Below are 24,173 nucleotides of genomic sequence, written 5' to 3'. Positions count from 1 at the left end.
AATGAAAAAACATGTCATGTAATATCTAAAGTCAGTCTTTAGATGGACCACTAGTTGTTTCAGCTGTCTAGAGATGTTGTCCTGTCTTCTACCTTGTGTCCCAGCTGGGAGGCCTCGGAGCGAGCAACCACAGCTACAGGATCAATCAAGTTACTGATCTCATGGACTGAGGCAGCCATCTGCTGATGGAGAGTCTGCAACAGATACACACATCCCAACTATGGATAACGCTTTATTCCTGCACAGATCCACCTTCATGCTCTATGGTTGTCAATGCAATACCCTCTCTTGCTCCCACTCACTCACTCACTCACACACACAGACACAGACACACACACACACACACACCCCAATGTGATGAAATTGTTGCACAAGATGGTGAATACACCATGACATTTTTTTTTTATTTGCAAAGGAAGTTAGAAGAAGCATAAGGTTTTACTGGACAGAACCTATTCCTCTCAAAGTTCTGTCTGTCTATCTGTGTTTACCTCCATGGAGATGTCCTCTCGGGGTGTTAGCTGCTGGCTTATGGCAGCCAGGGAGGCCTGATCAACCTCGCGGATGCAGCCGTTCAGCACCTCAATAGCATCATCGCATTCTCTCTGGCCAGGAGCCTTTTCCCTGCACAACAACACACAAAATGGAAGGTGTAAAGTAGTGAAAAGAAGCTGGAACAAGTGAGTACTACAGCACTCGTGTAACACACATACCAATAGCAAAGTAGAGAAACAAACGTAGTTAGAATTGATATGCAATGTCTTGTTCCTCAGCACTCTGGCGTCTGCACTCTACAGTCAGCATTTTTTAAGATTATGCTGAACAAACTACAGACCTTCCTCCAAAGTGTCATTCTGCAATCAGATCTTGCTGCTATTATCATAGAAGTGTATACTCATATAAAAATTAGGTAATCGCAAACTAACAACCAATCCCCCAAAATGTTGCAAACAATTATTTCCTTTTTTCATTTTGATGTCAATTAGCAGCAATATAACAGTAACAGAGTGGAAGGTGGGGGAGCTGAGAGAGTTACTTAAATAGTGGCATCAATTACAACAGCTTTCCCACACTGTTCTGGAATCAGCTTGTGTTCTTACTGTTGTAATGGTGGTCCAAGACATGGACCACCATGGTGGAATGGTGGTCAGAATGTGTTGGAATTTGTGATTGATTATGCATTTATAATATTATGGTATCATAACAGAATAAATTGTCCCAATCTGGCTGTTCAAAATGTGTGTTGAAATATTTTTTCATCCAAAACACAGTCACAGTAGACTCACTTTGTTAGTTGGTTGCAATTTAAGTTTGAATTTAAATTTCAGTTGTTAAATCAGATTTTGTTAATAATTTAATAATCTGCATCATCATACTAATATGTTAGCACCAGCGCTCATGAAATTTCCAAATATAAAAAAAGGCTAATTTAGTCCATAATGGTCTTTTGAATCTGATATCTGGTGGATGTGGTCGTGTTAGGTCAATAAACCTATTCATAAATACGGACCTGTTCTCCATTCTGACAAATGTATATTAGGGTGTGTGAGACGTTTTATTTTGGTTTACTATAGCCAGCACGATTAGCCAGAAGTTGAGAGAGACAAAACAAGTGGAACTGAAGAGTTGGAAGTTATGAAGACAAATAATTGGCTCTGCTAAATGTGAAAGTACCGATGGATCCAAAACTGAGAAGGTGCAGATGAGCCCTGAGTCTCTCAGAAGGTAGCCAGTATTAGTAGCAGTAGAGTTTACCTCATGTTGGTGATGAGTTTCTTGATGGAGTCAGACACAGTTCTGGAGTGTCCGGCCAGCACTGACCACTTGGGGGGATCTTTAGGGTTGACAGCCAGAGAGCGGGCAGTCTGGATCAGGCCGGTGGAGCTCTCTAGCATGGTCTTTGCTGCCACCACGATGGGCTCCATGGCTGCATGACCCTATAATAGAGAGTGAACTGACTGTTATGGTCAACTGAAGGACTCTAGTCATTGCCAAACTTACTTGTTGAAGTGAGGACATACCTCAGGGCTGATCCGAGCAGGAATGCTGGCAAACTCTGGGTTAGAGGCGAAGGCAGTCAGGTTGTCTACAGCTTCTATCAGAGGACCAGTGGAAGCCTTGCACTTCTCTCTGTTCTCTTGGTTAAAGGCTCCATCCAAAGCCTAGCAGACAAGGATTTGAGCCAGGATTACACTGATTGTATTGCTGTCTCTTGAACCAGTGGCTCTGCTTTAAGACCACCACAGTCTTGAATTATAATTTACAAATATTACGCTAAATAAATAGAGCATTCAAACTAAACAGTAGCCTTTATGTATGTTTTACATAGTCACATGCTTGAGAGAAATAATCATCAACACTGTAGAGGACAAAGCAGCCAAAAGTGTGCACCATTAATCCCATTTGTAAAGTTCATCATGTCTGGGTCCTCTCTGTAAAAGCAGGCGTATTGCCCTGCCAAGGTCTTTTACCTTCAGAGATGATCCAACAGCAACTTTACAAACTAGTTGGTTTGATGCATACATACACCTGCAATTAAGGTTGGCCCAGTACTACGGAATGCAAACCAGGCAATTTCCTTCAGACAACATACTTTAAGTACTTTCTTTTCATGTCATTGACGGTGAATTTGACAGGACTCAATCTACAGACCTTTATTGACTTGACTAGGTTGGCAGTGGTGTTGGCAACCTCTTTGGCCGACTGGACAAACTGCCTCTTGGCAACAGGGTTGGGAGTTTTGGAGGAGGCCAGACGACAGGCATTACACAAAGCGGAGGTGTGCTTGGCCACAATGGTGGCTGCAGAGAGCACCTGGGTAGAGAAATAATGCACAGAGGTAAATCAGAGATGTCTTCAAGCACATATAGACTTACCAACGAAGATGAAGAAGAACGATGATGACTGCCCTTTAGTGTGATGTCGTAGTGAGGTTGGCATATGTACCTGGGATTGGGTGCAGGCTGGGTCCACCAGGTTCTGGCAGGCCATCTGAATAGACTGATTAGCCCGGGCAAACTGAGCAGGGTCCACCAGGCCCTTCTGACCCGCTGAACTGTTGGGGTCTGACACTCCCACCAGATAGGCAGCCTAGGGATGTCAACAGATCACTGGTCACATTTCAATGAAGCTCAGTTGAAGTTAATTCAGGAAGACTCTCTCTTCACTCATTCATTCACAAATCTCTCTAAATGTGCAGCTGATTGTGGGCGTTCACCTTTACTTGAATCAACCAGATTCTGCCAGAGTTGCTATCAACATTTTAAACTGCTCTCCTCTGCTGTCAGTTGTCATCGTAGTATGAACAGATGTGACCCTCCTCTACCACCTTCACCTCCAGTCTCCATCTTATCCAGAGCCCAGTTCTGCCCATCATTGGGTCTTTCGTTACTCCCTTCATCACCACGACCAGTGTCCAGATTCCAGGGGAAATATTTTGATCTACTCTCCACCCCCCTTTTTTATGAACTATATCACCATGGAGTTCCATTGCCAAAGACTCTTCACTATTCACTTCATCATGCATGTGTACTAAATTATTGTTTCACTCTCATGAAGTCTCTCCGGATTGAACAGTGGTGAGTAGTGCACTTATTACAAACACCACCAAAGCTAAGTCCATTTGTCTCTCTGATGTCTGTCATCAGGTTACACTTGTCTTTTCAATAGGACTTTTGTGATCAGATGCATCAGATGGGAACTCAGCTATGTCCACTTATATGTGTCCACGATTCAGACTTTCATGAGATCAGCCTGATCGGATAGTGTTCTCATATATTTTGTGTTTAAAAAAGCATTTAATTTTCTATAAATTCTTCACAATAAAAGCCCTTCGTAATTGTTGCTGCTTCTCTTCCTCCACACAGCGACTTGTTGTTATTAAAGAATAGCCAATAATAAAGCTCCTCTACTTCAGTGATGAATACATTCTTCACAATAAAAGCTCCTTGTTACAATTTTTTTAAAATACATTATTTTACAGCATCAAAATTAGGAAATGTTGTTTTATCATCCACAGTACGTTAACTTACTCAGAATGCTGCTTTTTCACCATTTGATCACTATTGTCCACTCTGTGAGATTTGAACTCAATGCGAGCCAGGCCACCATGTGGTCCAACAAAGGCCTTAATGGTCTCCACAGCAACAATGTAGTAACCTTCAGAAGTAATTTGTACCTGAGCAGCTGCTTCAGTCAGACCACACAAAGCTTTGGATCCACCACTGACTGAATCACCAAATTCTGGCAGGTTGGAGTTCTTGGCATTGTGGGAAATGCCAGCCATGGACTCACCCAGGACCTGTCAACGGGAAACCAGAGATTACCATAAGAGACATGGTTCAGTCTGGATGTCTTCACATACTTCTTATGATGAACAGAGAACCCTTCGTTGGTACTGACTGACTCCTATCGGCAGCACAGGGTGTAACACAACTACTAACTGCTCACATTTCATCCATCTTTGGTCTGATATAATCCAAAACCATGCATCCTGTTTGAGCCATTCATAAGTTAATGCATTTATTATTTCAGAGGATTGGCTTTTTTTGTTATATGAACAAAGATAACCTGTAAATATATTTGTAACGTTTTGGTATGGGAATCAATAAGCACTGGTACAAAAAAAAAATCTTGAGAACAGCCATCCCTTTAAAATAAAAAAATGACAAACAAACCAACTGGACATGTTTTGCTTTACAACACAGTGACTGGAAGAACAAAGAGAAAAGTACAGAAAGGGGTTAAATCTTACTACTTTTAAGAAATCAACACAAATAACAAAAGCTCCAACAACCAAACAGTCTCAGGATGTCCTGATAGTTAGTTCCACATTACAAATAACAGAAGAATTTAACTGGAACACTTTGAATAGTGTTCAATAGTGAAGGACAGAATTTCCTGTGATAGATACATGTATACAAGTTTAAGCGCAGACCAGCACCTTTTGAGAGAGACATTAAAAGGGGCGACTGTGGCTCAGTGGTGAGCAGGGTCGCCCTTCAATCAGAAGATCGGCGGTTCGATACCCGACTTTGCTAGCCCATGTCGATGTGTCCTTGACAAGACACTTAACCATAAAGTTGCTCCCGTAGCTGCACCTACGGTGTATGAATGGTTGATAATACTGATGTGGCTCCTCCCATCAGGGTGTGAATGGGTGAGTGATGTCATGTAGTGTTAAAGAGCTTTGAGTGGTCGGAAGACAAAAAAAGCGCTATAGAATGTATCCTTTAAACTGTTGTTGCTTTTTTTTAACAATGCTGATTGTAGGGAGGTCAAGAAATAAGGAGGGCAATCAAAGAAAAGTGAGTCCAGAACCAAACCCAGAAGAAGATGTTCTACCTTTGAGTTCTCCATGACGCTGTCGATGCAGTCGAAGTACGACAGCTCATTGACGGCTTCCGTCGGGTTCTCCAGCATCCCCCTCACCGACTGCACAAAAGAACAACTCAGTCACAACACACACGGGAAACACACAATGTACTTGCATATCACAGCTACATGTCTATATGATATATGAAAGCCTTGATATATGACCTGGTATTTTTGATGGTAACCATGAACTGAGGTATTCTTTATCATCGTTGTGTATGCACAAAACGGAGCCTGAAAGAAGCATACACCACTTCCCACGCAAAGGTTCTGATCTATAAAAACAAACTTGATGAGACACTGTTCTAGCTGGTCTAATTAGCCGAGGCAATGAGGAGAACTATAAAGGAGAGGTTGAATCATTTGTCAGCTGGTAGGATGCAATTCTTTGTTTTTAATTAAATGCCTTAAAAACTAAAGAGCTTGTTATGGATTTCAGAAGGAAGGAGGATGTCACATCAGGCATAATTAAGGTTCAGCAGATAGAAATGATCCAGTCATTCAAATATATTGGTGTCTACCTGGACAGTAAATTGAAGTGGAAAAGCAACAGTGATGCTCTAATTAAGAAAGCTCAGTCAAGACTATTTCATCTGCAAAAAGCTTCTTCATGTTTCATTTCAGGGAATCTTAGCTAATGTCCTCTTATATTCAAGGGGACTGCATCATGGATGATAAAAACAGGATCATTAAGATCAGAAAGACTGGCTTAGTGATCGGCCTCACCCCAGACTTACTTGAGGGGCCGAGTTAAAAACGGCTGTGTATTTTGAAGGTCAGTAGTCAAAATGACACATTGTTCTACAGAACCACTCAAAAGGTCTTTGGTTCCAGAAGCAGTGAGATTCTTTGGGACATGGCATCTTTCAGCTGTTAATCATGTCTCAAATGACTTTTTATGGTGTTTTCTATTTGTTGTGAGTATTGTCTATTGCGTGTTGTCTGCAAGAGTACATTTAGTGGCAATACGTCTCCCAACTAAGGGATAAATTAAGCTTTCAAATCCAATAAAAGTAAATTAGCAAAGTTTCGAACTAAAGCCAGTGACAGCTCCATATTCTCATGGTGCTTATTGGTTTGTGTACATTTTTCATTTGTATGCTCACGAATATTCAGGGTCGAAAAGCTAACGACCAAACAACAGGTTTAGTTAGTGCTCATATACCAACTCATTCAGTGGCTTCTATTGTTGAGTTGTAGTATAAAAAGCAGTCCCAATCACGGATACAGGCATGACCCAAACTAGGGAGTTCAGAAACATAATAATTCAAACTAAAGAAAAGAGATGAACCAGTAGAGAACTGATGGAAAACTAAAAGGATGGTCGTTACCTCCAGCTCTCTGAGAGCATTGTCACACTCCTTCTGCCCAGGAGCCTGCCGGGTGCACATGGTGATGAGCTGGTTGATACTGTCTGTAACAGCCCTGTAAACAAAAAAGACTCCGAGATGTAAAAGATGGATAGACAGTAGGATAAGCGTGGCACACAAAGAGATAGAGGGCTGTTTTCTACCTGGCGGCAGCTGCTAGCTGGTTCTTCAGATTGGGGGAGCTGGGGTCAGTGGACAGGGCTTTGGCTGCCAACAACAACTTGCTGGATGACATGGAGATTGTCTTCAGGTTGGACACCACTTGTGTCTGATCCTCTTTAGACTGAAAGATAGGAGAAGGATGGTATTATTAGCATTTCAAAAACTTTACACTTAGAGAAAATGTACATACAACTGTTTGCTAAAATAAACGTTTTTATAAATGAAAATATATATATTTTTAAAGATGTCTTTAGTTGTAACCTGAGCTTTTTGTTGTTGAGGTAAAGAGACATGGAGGCACATATGTGTGCCTCCATGTCTTTATTTATAAAGTCTTTATTTATACCGTTTTTCTGTTCAGGCTGCTGAGGCTTACTTTGCTGCTATCTGATCCAATAAAATAATTCAGTTTTCTCCCTAGCTGAGTGGATCAGTTGTCAGTAAAGTTAAAGAGTAACTCAACAGGGCTGCCCCCTCTGTTGGAACGTTGTAGCATCACTTATGCATAAGTATTCTCTTATTATTTTGACCTTGGATGTTCCGGCCATATCGACACCAGCATCCAGGAAGTTGCTAAAGTCCTGTCCAAACTTGCTGGTTGCCCTGGCCAGGTCCTGGGTGGTCCCTCTGGACGCCTGGACCACCTCGTTGGCTGACTGGTTAAGACCGGCCGCCACCTCATTAAGCTGAGCCTGAACCTCCTGGAAGCTCCTTCCACTGGACGGGAACTAGAGAGAGAGGAGAAGGGCATGAGAGCTGCAAGTAGTAACACTGCCGGCAGAGAGCAGTGTGGCAAAGGAAAAACACTTATTGAAAATTAAAACGTCACCGGTTGCTTTAAAGTATCATCAAAATCTGGGACATTGTTCTCAGAATTATAAATGCATCTTTTTGGATGAGACTGTTTCATTGTCATAGAAAAGGCTTTATAACTATAAATAAATTACTTGTTTATGTCTAAAGATGTGATGTACAGCAATTTTGAGAATATTTTAATATGACAGTTCTAATTTGTTTTAAAAAAAAAAGAAGAAGTCTGATTTACATTTAGATGCACAATGGAGGCAAAAAATGCCAAAAACCTTCAATAGATACAGAGCAACACTAACATGTATTTGGCATCATGTGTGTTCATATTTATGAATGTGTCATTTGGGACCACACCATGCAGTTCTGATTTGATTTTGTGTCACAGAAAGGAAGAAAAAACTATGAGAAGCAACAGGCTTCTGTGCTTGACCTCCTGATACAGAGGAGCGTCACTATAAAACACACAAGGCTCTTCAATACATCAGTATTAATGCAATCTGTCTAACTTACAGAATCAGACAGCAGTGTCTTGCTGGCTTCGCCCACAGTGCGGATGGCGTTGTCCACATCCCTCTGGCCAGGAAGGCAGTTCACACATCGGTTCAGGGCCTGAGAAACTGCCTTAGCCACCTAGACAGACAGACAGACAGACAGACAGACAGACAGATACACACACACACACACTTACTTATAGGTGAAGCAGAGATAGTTATTAATGAAAATTGTAGGATTTGGATGCTTAGAATCACACAGAATACATAATTGAAATCTGAGCTGAATAATAAATCTTGTGAACTTGCTATCAAAATATGGAAGGTTGATTCATTCAAACGTTATCTCTTCAAGGCTGCCTCCAGCTTCTTCATTGGTTCTTTCATACAATTACCACAAAAGGCAATCGTATGAATTACACACATCACAGTGTGCCAATGAGTGAGTCATTGTCTACTCACTAATCTGCCTCCTTACATTCTTCAATTCCTGCTAGATAAAGCAAATGTTATCATCTGCACCCTTGCCAGCTCCATTTCTAATCAGACATGGTAGCAAAAGCAGTTTGCTCAGCAAGTAGATATAGACCTATGAAATGGAGGACAATATCTTGTTTTGTATAAATCTGTGTCCCATTGATGCACTTTGAGCTTTCTCTTCTCACAGGTTTACATGGACGGATGCCTGACACCAACTGCCATTGGCTGCGCTTCCCAGATTCGATCGTTCTTCAGGACTTAAGAAGGCTCGAAAGAAGGGTTCGCCAAGAAGGAGCGCTAAGATACGAGTGTTTCCCAGATGCGTTCTTAACTGCCTTCTTAAGATCTCGTCAAAGAAGCTTCCTAAGACGCTCTTAGTGCGAGCTGTCCACCGCCGTGTTGCTGAAACTAAATCAATCGATGCAAGGTTAATCGATCACCCAGCACTTTATCAGCGCATAAATCACACACAACACGCTGTGGTCCCCACACACAGGTGCAATTATGCTACGCGCGCGCGTGTGCCATCCACGACACCAATCACCCGGGGGATCCCAACCATGACATGAAATTCACGGTGGACCTGGCGGACCTCGTCCCGTGTGGTGGGCATTCTGATGTGTGGTGCGGGCATGGCGCAGGAGGATCGGTGTCACAGCTGCCACACTCCGTGAAACCGATGCCTTGCTGAGGCCGGTGCCGTCCCCCAACACCTCCAGGAAGCTCCTCACTGCGTAAAAACGCAGCGCGGCCATGAGCTGCGCCTCCGGGCTGAGGGTAACATTGCAGTGGGTTGGCCTCTGGATGTGTGGTGACACTAGCGTGACGAGGCGTTGGATCTCCACACGGGGAAGCCGGTACTTGAACTGGACAGCCCGGTCCTCCAGCACATTAAGTGGGGAGAAGTGCCGACACTCATATGCATTTATGTAAACTATCTGGCTTCGCGCTCGGAGACGCTGTTGGTTAGCAGCGAGAATATGCCGTATTGCAGCCGTGGTGTCTCTCACGAGTGGACTTCAGCAACGCCTTTAGACGTGGAGCCTCTCTTGATGAGGTTCCAGCCGAGTTCACGTACACCTGTCAGTTTCCCTGATATCTATGAAATACCACAGGGTTGTTGATGTTTTTATAGAGCGTATTCACCCACATGACCACAACAAGCTTTGGCGGCCATGTTGGGGTCCATGCACGGCATTGTTTTGCTGTGTTTTATGCCGCTTTTCTTAAGAAATGACTATTATATCCTGAAGGAGACACTTTCAGTTCAAAACGGCATGTCTTGTGATTATTGCACTGTGCCTTATTGTTGGATGTGGGACTAATGATTCAGAATATAGGTTTATCAGCTTAACAAGACATACTTGTACTTCAACTTGTCAAGCTTCTCAGATAATGCATCTAACTTACTTCGGTTTCACTCGTGTATGAGCGTTAGGACTGTTCTCATGTGTTTGTTGATACATCGGGTTGTGGGCACGTTTTCATTGACACTCTCATCAATAATCTCCTTTAGCTTTTTCGCCGAGCGAAAATCAATGTCTTTCACTTGCGCAAAGGAAACTGTGGGTGGAAACTTTGGAGAAAGCCATGAACATGACGATGTCTGCCTTTACTCTGTGATTCATTTCAAGGTAAAATAAAACACTGACTACATGGGAACAGCGCTCAGCACGGCAGCCAAACAGTCACTTCTGGTCCTGAATGAGCGCTGGAAGTGGCGTCATCCACTCGTCCTGGAGCCGGAGACAGCTGTGTGCGACTAAGGATTGTAGTATGAACCCAGACACGGGGCGCCTAATGTTCCGACATTTGTTTTATTGGTATTTACACAACAAGCATAACGCAGACATAGTTGTTAATGTCCTATGGTCGATAGCGGAAATGAAAACTGTTTTACAGGAACGTGACTGGGCTATGTGACGATGATAACTAGGGGTAACGGGACTCAAGCCGTGCCGGCTTTCCGCCGCAACTGGTTGCGAAAAAGCGAAAAGCGAGTTAAAACCACATAACGTGTCGAGCGAGTAAAATCAGGGAAACAAGCGTTACGCTTTTGGTGTGAATTCGGCATAAGCCTGCAGACTTTTGTACGCCTTGAAACTTTCCTGTGTGTAAAAACTTGTCTCCAGTACGCAAAATTAATAGCAAAACCCATTGACTCCCACTAGCAGCAGGCTAACTAGGTGGACCCCAAGATGGCGCGGATGAGATGACGTCGCGTGAATACGCTCTATAGCTAACGTAAACTTATATGCAGATGCCGAATGTGTGTGAAAACGTAATGAGTGATAGTAATGCTGATTCATTTTATTTATGTAGCTACAGGAAATTCTTTATTTTTATATCATTATTTTTCTTTTTATGTTATTATTTTTCTTGCGTCAGTGTTCTGCAGCTGTGGGCGCACATTCCTCATTACGCATGGTTTTAGTATTCCTTTGAATATCAGATATAACTTTCCCTGACGCGGCTGCAGTGAGCGTTTGACGCTAAGAAGGCTGTTAAGAGTGGGTCAGACCGATCTTACGTTTCGTTCTTAGTGAAAGAGCGTCTTAAGCTAAGAACGACTCTGGGAAACACGTTGTTCTTTCACAGCGCTCTTAGGGCGCTCCTGAGACGCTCTTAGCGCGTAAGAGCGTCTTACCGAATCTGGGAAACGCTGCCATTATCATTATATGAACCATTTCTGTCATATTCATTGAATGTGCTGCCACTCTGTTACATTGTTCATTCTGTCCACATGACATCTATTGCTTCTGTCCATCCGGATAGATGGATCCTCCTCTGTTGCTCTCCTTTCCGTTTTTCCCTGTGAATTGTTTTTTCTTCTAATCAGATGGTTTTTTTGATCAGATGTGAGGTCCCGGGAAAGGGGTGTTGTATGTGTACAGATTGTAAAGCCCTCTGAGGCAAATTTGTGATTTTGGGCTCTACAAAATAAATTGAAATAATCAGTCAGGCAAAAAAAAAAAACATGCCTGCATTGCTGACACCCTCACTGACCTGGGCCAGCCGCTGCTGATTCTCTGCATCTCCTGGCTTAGCGATGGCCCTCTTGGTCTCTTCGATCAGGTTGCCTGACTTATCCATGACGTCACCAGCACAGTCAAGCATGGCGTTGCGTGCCTGTCGGTCGGCCGTGGTGGCAGCGACTCCTCTGGCGGCTGAGGCCAAAGACTTCAAAGCCTGTGCCACATCTCTGGCTGCCATGCCTGGTACAACATGAAAGTAACTCCAGTTTTTTATATGATTGAAAACCAGATGAACGTTGTAGTGAATGTTATAGGAGCCCAGGTAACCAAAATGACCAAATGTAATATATAAATGAGATACAGCACACAATTAAATGTAATTTTAATTTGAAGTAATTTCACAAATTATTAAATCTTCACTACTTTCATCATGACATTCTCCAGAGGTCTCTACAAACAGAAGACAGGTGCCATTTGGCACCAAAAGGGCTGCAAGCTGCATTGATTGCCAAAGCATACACCTGGGTGTGGGAGGAGTTTGGGGAGACTATGGCAGGTGGCCCCAAGGAAGTTCTGACAAACTGTTAGACGACAAAGGGAAAGCAGGGCTTTGCTCAGGCTGCAGTTCTGCACTGGGATATTGTCAAGCATTGGAGCAGTGGAAAGAGCACTTTAAGGAACTCCTGAACCCAACCAACACATCTTCCACGGAGGAAGAGTTTAAAGACTTCAGGAAAGACTCATCCACATTCCTGGTGAAGGTCACTGAGGTAATCAAAATCTCTTTGGTGGCAAGGCACCAGTGATGGATGAGATTTACCCTGAGACACTAGAGGCTCTGGTTCTGTTCTGGGGTGGTGGCTTCCATTTCTAAAAAAGAGGAACCAGAGAATGTGCTCCAAATATTGTGGTATCACATTGCTCATCCTCCCCGGGAAAGTTTATTTCAGCGAGCTAAAAAGGAAGCTCTGACCGATTGTTGAACCTCCAATTGAGGTCATTGCGAGGAGCCATCCGGTCTTTATATAACCCAGTGGTTCTCTTTTTCTGTCACGCCCCACTTTGGAGGAAGCAAAATGTTCGGTCCCCACTGCCCCAACAACATTGGAACAAAGTGGTGCAATTTTTTGAGACTCCTCCATCCGTGCTTTTTTAATTAATAGATTAAAGAAAATTGGAATCCCTTTAAGTAAACCAGATTGCTCCATCTGACAAACTAGTAACATGTGCAATCACTTTGTTAAAACAATGCAAAAAAAGTTATATATGTGCAAAACATAACTCATATTTGGTAAAAAAAAAAGAAAAAAAAAGATTACCAAGGAAGCCTTTTGGGTCCCTGTTTTCTCCCCATAGTTTCATGTTGAAGTGTCCTTGAGCAAGACACTAAAGCCCCAGTGCTTCACAGCAGCACAAAGCTCCTTAATTACTAAGGATGGGTAAAATGCAGAGAATAATTCCCCCACTGTGGGATTAATAAAGGATTCTTTTAAAAAAAAGAAGATTTTTTTTAAGAATCTGCATCTTCCCCCGCGCCCTACCTGTAATACCTCGGCGCCCCACAGTTTGAGAACCACTGGTAACACCAAAGTGAGAGCTGTGTCTGCATACTCAGCACTAAGTCAATCACGTTTCTAGTTGGTGTTGGCCTCCGCCAGAGTTGTCTCACGTTTCTAGTTGGTGTTGGCCTCCGCCAGAGTTGTCTCTTGTTACCAATCATGTTTGTAATTTTCAGAGACATAATCCCAAGGCCCAGCCGGGGGTAAGAGAGTGTTTGCTTTATGGATCTCAGAATCGATTCTCTGATCTTTGCAGATGATGTGGTTGTGTGGGCTCTTTCAGAACGTGACCTGTAGCAGCACTGGCTCAGTTTGCAGCTGAGTGTTACGTACCTCTAACTCAGGCCATGATTCTCTGGTTGGAAGTGATTCACTGCCCCAAGTGAGGGATTTCAAGTATCTGGTACTTCACCAGTTCACCAGGGGAGCGTGAGATGGTCTGGTGGTTTAGTAGCGGCGCCTTAAGGCAAAGCTCTCATCTTATTGTTTTGCTTTGGATCTCTGTATGATAAAATATTTGCGTGCTAGAAATGTGTTTTGTTGTTTTTACAAAAAAATCAACACTATTTTAATGTCTTACATTTTGATGGAAGCAATTTGTTGACTCTTTCATACATTATTATTTGCTGTGTTTTTGCAGCAGTACACAATGTAGAGTGAAATTTTTTGGATGTGGTGTGATGGTCAGAGCAAAAGAGCAACATTACATTTCCTGTTTCTCTTGTCTAGTTAAACCCACCTGTGTAGTTCTCGTTGCCCTGGGTGGCCTCACTCAGCAGCTGAGCCATGGCTGAGCTCACAGCCTTGGTGCTGGTACCCAGATCCTGGGAACATTTCTCAAGCTGAGCAACGCAGCAAGGAGACATGGGAAGAAACAAACTGTTATTTACAATGTTCTTAGCGTGGCACAACCTAGTGGGTAAGGAATTCAGACATTGTGCGTCTCACCGTCTCTCCTGGCAGCGGCTTGAGTTTGCCTTCCTCAGCTGAAGCCTTGGCTTCCTGGATATCCTTCTCCAAATTCCTCACCATGGACAGAGCGTTTTCTATCTCCAATGGACCACACGCTTCCTGAGCCTACACACACACACACACACACACACACACACACACACACACACACACACACACACACACACACACACACACACACACACACACACACACACACACACACACACACACACACACACACACACACACTTCTTTGACGCAGTCTCGACATTTTTTTCTTAATTACACAAGATAAAACAGTTAACTGCTCATCCCTCCAAAGTATACTTTTGGAGGGATGAGCAGCTTGTTTGTATAGCTTACAATTTAAACTTGCTTGTAATTACAGTGTAAAATACATTAACATATGATCGCTAGAGCACAATATAATTTTACTTAAAGTCAATAAATATTTGGCCTGGTGCAAAAGCACCAGGCCAAATATTTATTGACTTTAAGTAAAATTATAGGGGTTCTTACCCCTTGTTCTGAAGTGGCACGTGCTTTAGGAGTAAGCAAGCGATGTTTAGCATAAGAATACAGAGATGTTCTCGCATGATACACTGCCTGCCGCTGCACAATTCATACTAGTAATGCATCAAAAACACATGTCTTTAGGTCTATTTGGGCTCACTGAATAAAGTATTAATGACTGACCAGACAGTATCAGCACTGTCACATGACCTTCTGCAGTAGAATGGAGATTAAGTAAGTCCACATCACATGGACAATATAATGAAGGGCATAGATGTGTAGTACCTTCTGTGAGGTGGCACGGAGCTCAGCAAGGGCACTGGCTAGGTTCTTTGCACATTGGCTGAGCTGCATAGCTGAGGCCTGGTCACCAATGTTGGGAACTGTGGCCTTGGAGGCTGCAACCATCTTAGCACCAGGCTAGTGTATGAGAGGAAGAGACAAACTATTAACTTTACAAAGAAGTTGTTGAGGGCCCCAAAACTGTTGTGTTTGTCTTAAAGATGAATTCTTTAGCGTCTAGCTATAGCTTTATTTCACTGATCATTTACGTGAGCTGTGCTTTTGACTTTTTCAGGTTATTTTTGCCCACTACAAAAAAAAGAACTTGCAAAGACTCTGAGTGTTGGTTAATCACAGCAGATCGCACGTCAGCATTTTTTTTTCAACTTCACAGTGTTGCATTATGTATCAGAGTAGTTAACCTGAATAACAACAAAACATTAACTAAAGCTTAACTAGAATGGCCGCCTTGTGATTGTTTGTCTCCAAGCAGCCTGGCTGCAGTTACCTTCCGTGTCTGTGCAAAATGTCATCACTTCATGAGGATTCCTGTGAAGGTCACAGTGACCTTAGACCACCAGCCAGTTCCTCATCAGTTCATCTTTGAGTCCACTTACAGACGGACGACTTGAGAACATAGTAACACGGGCAACAGTATTTAAGAGAAAATTGTTGGTGGCTGCACGGTGGTGTAGTGGCTAGCACTGACGCCTCACAGCAAGAGGGTCTGTGGTTCGGATCCCGGGCGGGGCGGGGTTCGGATACTGGTCTGGCAGGTCCTTCTGTGTGGAGTTTGCGTGTTCTCCCCGTGGCAGCGTGGGTTCTCTCCGGGTTCTCCGGCTTCCTCCCACAGTCCAAAGACATGCTGCATAGGTTAATTGGACTCTAAATTGCCCGTAGGTGTGAATGTGAGTGTGAATGGTTGTTTGTCTATATGTCTGCCCTGTGATGAACTGGCGACCTGTCCAGGGTGTACCCTGCCTTCGCCCCTTGACAGCTGGGATCGGCTCCAGCGCCCCGCGACCCTAATGAGGATAAGCGGTTAAGATAATGGATGGATGGATGTTGGTGGCTGTATGTGTCACTACTGTTTCTCTTTGGTAGATATATGTGGCCCTGTTCCTGTACTGCTAATTTGGAAAATAAATGAAGATCATGGTGTGTGACAGTCACCTGCAGGAAGTTCTGGCTGGCACTGATGAGGGCCAGCTGAGCGCTGGGGCTGTCGGGCTGAGACTGACTGCCTCGTACTCCCTGAACCAGCTGAGGGATCTGCTCTGCTACCACCTGATGTCACACACACACATATATACTCATATACACATATACTCACCTAATGTGAAAGGACATCCTATGCTAAATTTTAGGAGAAAAATATAATCAAAGATTTTTTATTTTCAGGTCAAATATTTGTTGTCATATTTAAAAAGGATACAACAAAAATATGAACAAATAAAACACAGAAAGAGAGGACTAAAAACTGTAGATGAAAGAAGAGACAAAGCCACTGGCTAGTGTACGTGTGCTGAGATGGACAGACCGAAGCCTGCAGTGAGCATGTTTACCTTGCAGCTCTGGACGAGCTGCTGCTGGGCTGCCTGGTTCCTGTTGGAGGAGGCAGCGTGCTGGGCAGCAGCTATGGTCTGAGTGGCAGCTGCTGCAGCTTGTTTGGCTGCATTCTGACAGGAAATTACATGTATCAATTTAAAGTGCTGCCCATATGTATATGACTTTCAACAAATATCATTTCAATTGGGATAACTAAATAATGTAGCTGGAACTACTTTAGCAGCTAATATCAGCTGGTTATTATTTTTAAAATTACCCTTTGAAACCCAAAGAAACTTTGGGTCAAGTTGGACATAACTGAATATAATGAAAATACTAAGAGCAACAACTTCCAGGAGATACTAATAACAGGAGCATAATATTGTAGAAGTAATACTCCTCTTATGCAGCACTATCAGTTATCGTCTTTAAACTGTATTCATTTTTAGCACTTACAAGCTAACACATGGCTGAAGCTGCCACTTGATCCCAAAAACTGCTTAGTAATCTTATAGTTTGTGTCATCAGGTGAAGGGCTGACAAAGACACAGATTATACATAACTAACATGGTATTGGCCTACCAAAACACGATTAAAGGTAAAGCTATAGCGAGGAACTGTTGTTTTCTGTTGATTCTGGAGGAAAGGCTCTGCTCTTGGAGGAGGAGACTACTCTGCTGCTCGGTGCTCTCCTCCTGACTTATTTCACCTGATTTTACCAGAATCTGGACAAGTGGCACCGATGACTGTCATTTGGAATAACTCTTTAGAAACAGACAGACAATCGTCTCTAATTGTCTGATCAGGACTAAACTTAGATTGTTTCGAAAGGTCCTCAAGAATCAAGTGTAAATCCAAGCCATTAAACATTTTGGCATTAGTGGAAATTAGCAACATCTTCAGCAAGTCTGAAGAGGTATACATTTTTTCCACAGAGCTAAGTAAACAAGCAAACTCAGTAAATGCTGATTGTATTTCATTTATACCACCCCATGTGGACCTGTTAAGCCAGCTTCTTGTACAATCGAATCATTCTGAGTAGATAACCCTAAACAACCATGGGTTGTCAATGTCGCTTAGACCGCAGTACTTCTTTGCTCCGCCTCCTTCTTTTTTACCTCCAGCTTGTTGACCAGCCGTTTCTTGATGGCATTCTGGGCGGCAGCATTGGTGGCCATGCGGAGACCTTCGGCAGCCTCTCGCAATTTCTGCTGCTGCTCCTCACTGTCAGGGTTTGCCGCTGCCCCCTGAAGTAAAACACACACAGATCACACACATTCAATTACCAGGCTCATGGAAATGAGGACATCTGGTAATTGTATTAAGGCCAGAAGTGATGAGAGAGAGAGAGACAAAGGTGAACCTTAGCAGCCTCCACCATCTTAGCGGTGGCATCAGCCAGCAGCTTCGCGGCTGACAGCAGCTTGCGTGAGTTTTCCAGGTCTGATTCTCCCTCTGCGTCCATCTTGATAGCGTTGACCAGATCAGAAGTGGCCTGGGCAAGGATACGAGCCTGACGGACCATCTCACCTGTTGGATTAAATTACTAAATTAATGAAGGGATAGGAAGAAAACACAAGCTTTTGCTTCTGGCATTGTTAAGTACATGTATAGCATATTGCTATTCTCTCCTGGGAATATTGTGTAGTTTCCAGCATAGTGAGAGTATCGAGGTATAAATCTTCTCACAGACTTTAAGGAACCAAAGCAAACTGGGAGGACCACCCCAACAACAGCTGTCAAATTGTGTTCATAGGAAGCAATTGCAGGAGTGATGGCACCATTTGGATGTCCAACAGTGTGATGCGAGCGCTGTGGTCCTGACTTTAGCGGCTTTTACCTACCAGCGTCTCCCATTGAGCTGAAGATGTTCTCGGTGACATTTAGAATCCGGTCGGTGGCCTCTCCGTGGCGTCCGATAGGGTGGCCTCCACTGGCATACTGTTTGATGTGTTGGAGCAGCTCATTGAGAGCCTGAGTAACACCCGTCGCGGCCACGCCCACTTGTTTCAGGAGGCCCTCGTCATTGGTGGCCCCCTGTGACGCCTCAACACAGCCTTCTACCGACTTGGCCACCAGCTTGCCTGCCTCAATCAGCTGCTCTTGGCACACTGGAGAGCTGATGGTTGGTGCCACCACCTTGACGAGTGATAAGATAGAAGAATTAAAAAAGCGCAAGCAGCATTCATATGCCAAATGTTCCTTATCAGCTTTCAGACGGTGAATATTGACGCCACTGAGTAGATTTATATATCATGGGGACTACTCACCCTGGTGCAGGCCACCAGCTGAGATGTAGACAGAGCACACTGGGTGGCTGCAGCTATGACCCGGTTCTGCTGCGTCGAGTCCTCCGTCTTCTGAGCCACATTCTTAGCCTTAAGCACGAGGGCTGCGGCAGCGTTAGCCACGGCCTTAGCCAAATGCATCAGCATGTCCTGCAAGCAGTGCAAACACACACACACACACACACACACACACACATTAGTCATAGGTGAAGCAGGGACAGTTATTAATGACCATTTTAAGATTTGGATGCTTGGAATCACACAGATTATCAATGAAATTATTCACAATACATGATTGAAATTTGAAATGATTAATACATCTTTTGAACTTGCTATAAAAATATATGGAAGGTTGATTCATTCAAACGTGATTAGACTTTATCTCTTTAATGCTGCCTCGAGCTTCCACATTGGTTCTTTCATACGATTATCAACAAAGGGAGCGTACATCACGGTGTGCCAATGAGCAGCTCTGCCTAAAAGTTATCCACTTTCCTTCTGTTGAGGCGCTGAGACAACACCCACTCGTCCTAAACGGCATTCCAGCTCACTGCTGACTATTTGAAACTTAACTCAACTGTTACTGACCGACTGGGTCTTCTTTAATTAATTACTCCTGTTATTATGTTGTGACTACTTGACGACTCGAAGCCTCAGCAGCCTGGGTTAGATATTTTACTATCACATTTCATATCCAAGTTTCCCTGTAGAGCGTTTCCTTGTTGAGCAGCAGTGGAGAGACGGGAACAGTCCCAATGTCAGATTTGATGTACGTACCATCATCGTGGCCACAAGTTAGAGGAACGATATTACAGCCATATCATGAGAAATCTTAAAATAATTATAATAAAGCTATGCGTGAAGTTCATCTTTGCTTATTGTGCATTTTCTTTTTTGTAAATTAATTACACTCAAAATAGGAGTGTAGGGAGGAAAGGAAAGAGTCTGAAATCATAATTGTGTGTATATTAATTGATTAAAGACAATATTAACAAATGTGTTTTAATAACATGCTGGAAATATTTCCTTTTGAATTATTAGAGTTATTAATAACTGGATAGTGTTATATCCCTTCTTCCAACTAAATAAAAAAGCCCAATTGATAAGACCAACACAGGGCGATGCAGCATCAGGGACGATCACCTCGCCATTACAGCTCTCTTCGTTCTCGAACTTGAGAATACACACAGGTTTAAAAACTACAATTAGAGATATGTGGGATAAAGGATGAAGGAGTAAAGGAGGATGAAATATATGTTATGAGCCCCCTGCATGAACTCTTACTGAGTCATCTTACAGATGTTTAGATTTAAAATGAACAAGGATTGACAAAATTATGATTTTCTTTGACTGGATTACTTGCTACTAGATTGTTTTGATTGGCCTTTTAGAATGAAGTGTTTGTCTTAAGGACACTTTGGTTACCAGCATTTGACAATGAGAGGGGTCTCTCCATCTGGCACCCCTGACAGATCCTTTACCTAGAAACTGTCAAATATAGACATGAAACAGAGGATACAGTTTTATAACAATTCTTGTGGTGTCAGCACTATTTTTAAAGGTTCATTTTAATTAAACTTTTTAAAAAGTTTATAAAGGTGCCAAATGCGCACTTTAAAAGCCATTTTAAATGTAAAAAATAATTGCCTTTTTGGATAGGCCTCAACATCAAATGGCAAAGGGACATTTAAATCAAGTTTTTTAGTCATTGCGATCCCTTTTCTTCAAGATGACTGTTCAAATAGATGTGGAGTTGTAATAGGTTTCCTCCATTACTGGAAGAGAAAAAGGTCCAGCAACAAGACAGCATCTAAACTTCATATAGACTATATATTGTTCCACCTAAAGGCTTTTCTTTGTAGTGCTACACAGAAAGAATGAGGTGGCACCCAAAAGTGTATAAATCAAAGTTGAGGAAGACACACCTGGAACTGTGGATCCGTGTCCGTCTCTCCTATGTGAGAAAGCAGCTCTCCACTGGCTGTGCCAACGTTTCCTGCAGCCTGCAGCAGGATCTGACGAGGCTAGAACCAAAAGATATTACGGACAAAAAGTTAGACAACAGGTAAAAACTAGGGCTGGACAAAGTTGAAAAAAATTAACTGATTAATCGCATGCTTTTTTGTGAATAATCGCATTATACGCCAAATTCAATAATGAAGTAAAAACTACTGTATTGCATGCTTTTATTTTAAAGTAATGTTATCAGAACAATATAACAGGCACTCTGGAGCAACAGCAACTTAACATACAAACATATATATAGTTTATAAATCTTTATTTATTTTTTCTGAACAGGTACTGTTCAGTAGTAAGGGTCCCTGTGAGGGACAAACCACCTTTTCTTTGGTCCATGTTCAGTTTGTTGCTTAACTTAAAAGATGTATGTTAAAGACCAGCAATTGATTTAATTTATACAAAAGCAATAAGTGTTTTTCATGTTTTCAGTTCAGTTCAGTTTTTCTTCTAAAGTAAGAAAAGTCTAGTGTGAATGAATGAATGAAAAGTACTTTATTAATCTCCAAGGAGAAATTTTTTAAAGTGTGTGTTGACTTGAACAAGTGCACTGACGTCTGGTTGAATGAGGTGGCGATGTGAAGGACAGCTGACAGGTATCAGCGGCGGCTTTGCGCATGCGCGATTAATGTGCGGGGACGCTGAGCCTGCAGCGCGAGCCTGCCGGCAGACTGACTGCCTGTGAAGCTTTGAGAGGCGACTCGCTCCCGCGGTGCTCGTTGAGGACAGAAACTACAGAACAAAACGTGCTTTCGCGTCAGGCGTAACTCGGCAAATCGTCCGGCGAGGCTACAGAAGCAGGAGCGGTCTCCTACATTAATCGCCTTCAAAGTAAAAGCCAAAAAATAAATAAATGCAGTCAACGCGTGATCATATAATTAACGTTGTTAATCGATTAAAAAGTTAACGCGATAATAACACATTAACTTGCTCAGCCCGAGTAAAAACATGACTTATCTCTATGGCCCTTGGAGTTTGACATACCTCTGTGTTAGCAGGCTGGGCGGTCTTTAGCATGTCGGAGACGGCACAGGCGAGGTTCTTGGCGGCACCCAGCAGCTGCTGCCCGTTTGCTCCTTCATCCTCCATGAGTGCCGCCAGAAGTTTCACTCCCTTTGACATTTCTGTCAGGTTGGAGGAGATTGTGGTCACTGCACAGCCCACCGCTGTGTAGTCAGTCTCTGCTGGGTCACCTGAGGGCAGACAGATAGATATACGACCGTATGAACTCCCAGAGGGAAAACCTTTTTAGTCAGGGAATTACTTTCAACAATGTTTCATTTTTACAGGCGCCCTGAATGAAAGCCAACTATTTTTTTTCATAATACATTTGCTTTCCAATGTTATGTGCTTCACTGATCAGAAATTTTTTATTATTGAACAACAACATATTCTGTAGAATTTACTTTTTGGTTATGAAGCTCTTATACAGTCCGATTATAATACCTCTGTTTCGCAAGGACAAATAGGCTCCATACACTTCTGTCAACACTAGGTCATCCATATCTGGTTATTTAACTTTTGAACATAATGATGCAATTGTAGATATCTATAAAATGTTTTTTATGGAGTAAAATATCTAATCCAGATGCCTCCTGGACTGCTCCCATTAGAGGTTTTCCAGGCACGTCCAACTGGGAAGAGTCCTCCGGTGATAGTTTTTTGTACTCTTTGTTTATAGTTGTTTATAAATTATATCTCCCGGCTGGTCTGGGAACGCCTCGGGGTCCCCCAGAACGAGCTGGAAAATGTTGCGGGTGAGAGGGAAGCCTGGGTCGGTCTGCTGGGTGTACTGCCACCGCAACCCGAGCCCGGATAAGCGGCGGAAAATGGATGGATGGATGGATGGAGTAAAATATTATTTTTTCTTATTACATTATTGTTATTAAAAATCATTTATCTGTTTTTTTTAAATATAAGGTGCAATTGGACTTTATGTTGAAATGTTATCCATAGATTTCTCACACTATTACATAATTTCCTTCTAACCAAGATCGCAGCCTCACTCCATAGTGGTGGCGTCTTCCCATCTTTGCAAGCTGTGTTAAACGTCGACAGGAAAGTCTTGTACCATTGGGAAGAAAAACCATCCAGGTCAAGAGACTTAGGTGCTTCTTCCAAATGAAGCTATGTGTATTATTGTTCATAATAATTTTTAAATGCCATTTGTATTTTGTTCATATAAAAAAGGTTTTAGAGTCTAGGTCCCTCATTTTGTTCAAAGGTAACTATTTGTAAAATGAAAATAGACTTTGGATTTTCATGTTCAGCTGAGTCAAGTTTCCTGTAATAAAACAATTTGTGGATTATCTTTATCATTTAGCTGAAAATCTTGCCTCTCATCTGATTTAGAACCCCATTTCTACTAAATTAAACCATTTAAAAAGTATAGCCTCGGTCTCCTATAGGCCCAGTGAACAGCTCTTAGAACTCTTGCAAATAAAGAGAAATGAACATAAATAAAAAAGAGTGCCATTATGTTCCTTACAGTCTTCTGCTTCCAATATCAAGGTTTGTTCTAAAAGAGAAGCTCGAGATATATTAGTGCCAACAAAATTATTATCAATTATCAATACCAGTTGTGTACTGAAAATTTGACATAGTTGAGAAGGAAGGTGTAGAAGTCATAAAACCTCAAATTAACCAGCCCAAATAACAATATTATGGTAACTGGATATCCACTACTAGCCATGACTTCTGTTCCCTCTGCTGTGCTCTGATGCAGGTCGGTGCCGTTACTCAAGAACAGTGTTTCCTAAATGGGGGTACGTAAAGGTACTTGAGATTTGAAATGTATATATACATTTGATATATTTTATATTAAATCAGACACTGATAACACAGGGCTGTGTATTACATATTTTTTTTAACCAAGAATGCTTTGCGCTGGTAAAGGGGTACTTGACTGAAAAAATCTTTGACAGGTGGTACATCACTGAAAAAAGGTTGAGAACCACTGCTCTACAAAGCCGGAGGTCTTGTTTGTTTGGGAGTCTGGAACTTCAACTTTTCCATCGGGTTGTTTGGGTTATGAGGTTCGGTGAAGCGCAGTGTTTCTACCTGCAGTGAGGTTGACCATGGAGGCGGTGCCTGCTGTGATGGCATCCACCTGGGAGTGGATCTCATGTTTGGACTCATCCATCTTGTTTTTACGCCAGGCTTGGGATGCCTTGAATAAAGAAAAAAAGTCCTCTGATCACAAAGATCTAGATCTCATCACATTAGCACTGAAACCAATCCACTTAGACCAAGAACAAAAGAAAGTTCAATCTTACAGCATCGGTTCCCAGTGGAGGCAGGGTATCAAAGTCATCCAAAGAGGCCTGGGCAGCCTTGACAGCCTGCATACTGC

At 42.6% G+C, this 24,173-nt stretch overlaps 1 protein-coding gene across 7 annotated transcripts in view; it reads right to left on the bottom strand.

Moving 5' to 3' along the window:
• tln1 (talin 1) overlaps positions 1-24,173 on the bottom strand; it is a 75,997-nt gene that overhangs the window by 22,614 nt on the left and 29,210 nt on the right. For all 7 annotated transcript variants that reach the window (XM_068573742.1, XM_068573743.1, XM_068573747.1 and 4 more), the window contains 26 exons: positions 24,097-24,173; positions 23,882-23,990; positions 21,806-22,014; positions 20,731-20,829; positions 18,788-18,955; positions 18,362-18,656; positions 17,881-18,047; positions 17,636-17,764; positions 16,535-16,648; positions 16,143-16,256; positions 14,973-15,107; positions 14,169-14,297; positions 13,960-14,062; positions 11,693-11,901; positions 8,226-8,345; positions 7,436-7,633; positions 6,887-7,026; positions 6,705-6,798; positions 5,344-5,433; positions 4,178-4,300; positions 2,947-3,090; positions 2,653-2,814; positions 2,022-2,162; positions 1,756-1,937; positions 492-624; positions 93-194 (listed from right to left, as the gene is read on the bottom strand). The exon at positions 24,097-24,173 is cut by the window's right edge and continues 37 nt beyond it. In XM_068573742.1, coding sequence (XP_068429843.1) covers positions 93-194; positions 492-624; positions 1,756-1,937; positions 2,022-2,162; positions 2,653-2,814; positions 2,947-3,090; positions 4,178-4,300; positions 5,344-5,433; positions 6,705-6,798; positions 6,887-7,026; positions 7,436-7,633; positions 8,226-8,345; positions 11,693-11,901; positions 13,960-14,062; positions 14,169-14,297; positions 14,973-15,107; positions 16,143-16,256; positions 16,535-16,648; positions 17,636-17,764; positions 17,881-18,047; positions 18,362-18,656; positions 18,788-18,955; positions 20,731-20,829; positions 21,806-22,014; positions 23,882-23,990; positions 24,097-24,173 — 3,686 coding nt within the window. The remainder of the gene's footprint in view (positions 1-92; positions 195-491; positions 625-1,755; positions 1,938-2,021; positions 2,163-2,652; positions 2,815-2,946; positions 3,091-4,177; positions 4,301-5,343; positions 5,434-6,704; positions 6,799-6,886; positions 7,027-7,435; positions 7,634-8,225; positions 8,346-11,692; positions 11,902-13,959; positions 14,063-14,168; positions 14,298-14,972; positions 15,108-16,142; positions 16,257-16,534; positions 16,649-17,635; positions 17,765-17,880; positions 18,048-18,361; positions 18,657-18,787; positions 18,956-20,730; positions 20,830-21,805; positions 22,015-23,881; positions 23,991-24,096) is intronic.

Source organism: Clinocottus analis, unplaced genomic scaffold (genome assembly GCF_023055335.1).
Source record: "Clinocottus analis isolate CAN_PGR_092001 unplaced genomic scaffold, fCliAna1.0.p SCAF_13, whole genome shotgun sequence".
NCBI lineage: Eukaryota > Metazoa > Chordata > Actinopteri > Perciformes > Cottidae > Clinocottus > Clinocottus analis.
The sequence above is the reverse complement of the archived record's forward strand: the minus strand, read 5'-3'. Positions and strand labels throughout refer to the sequence as shown.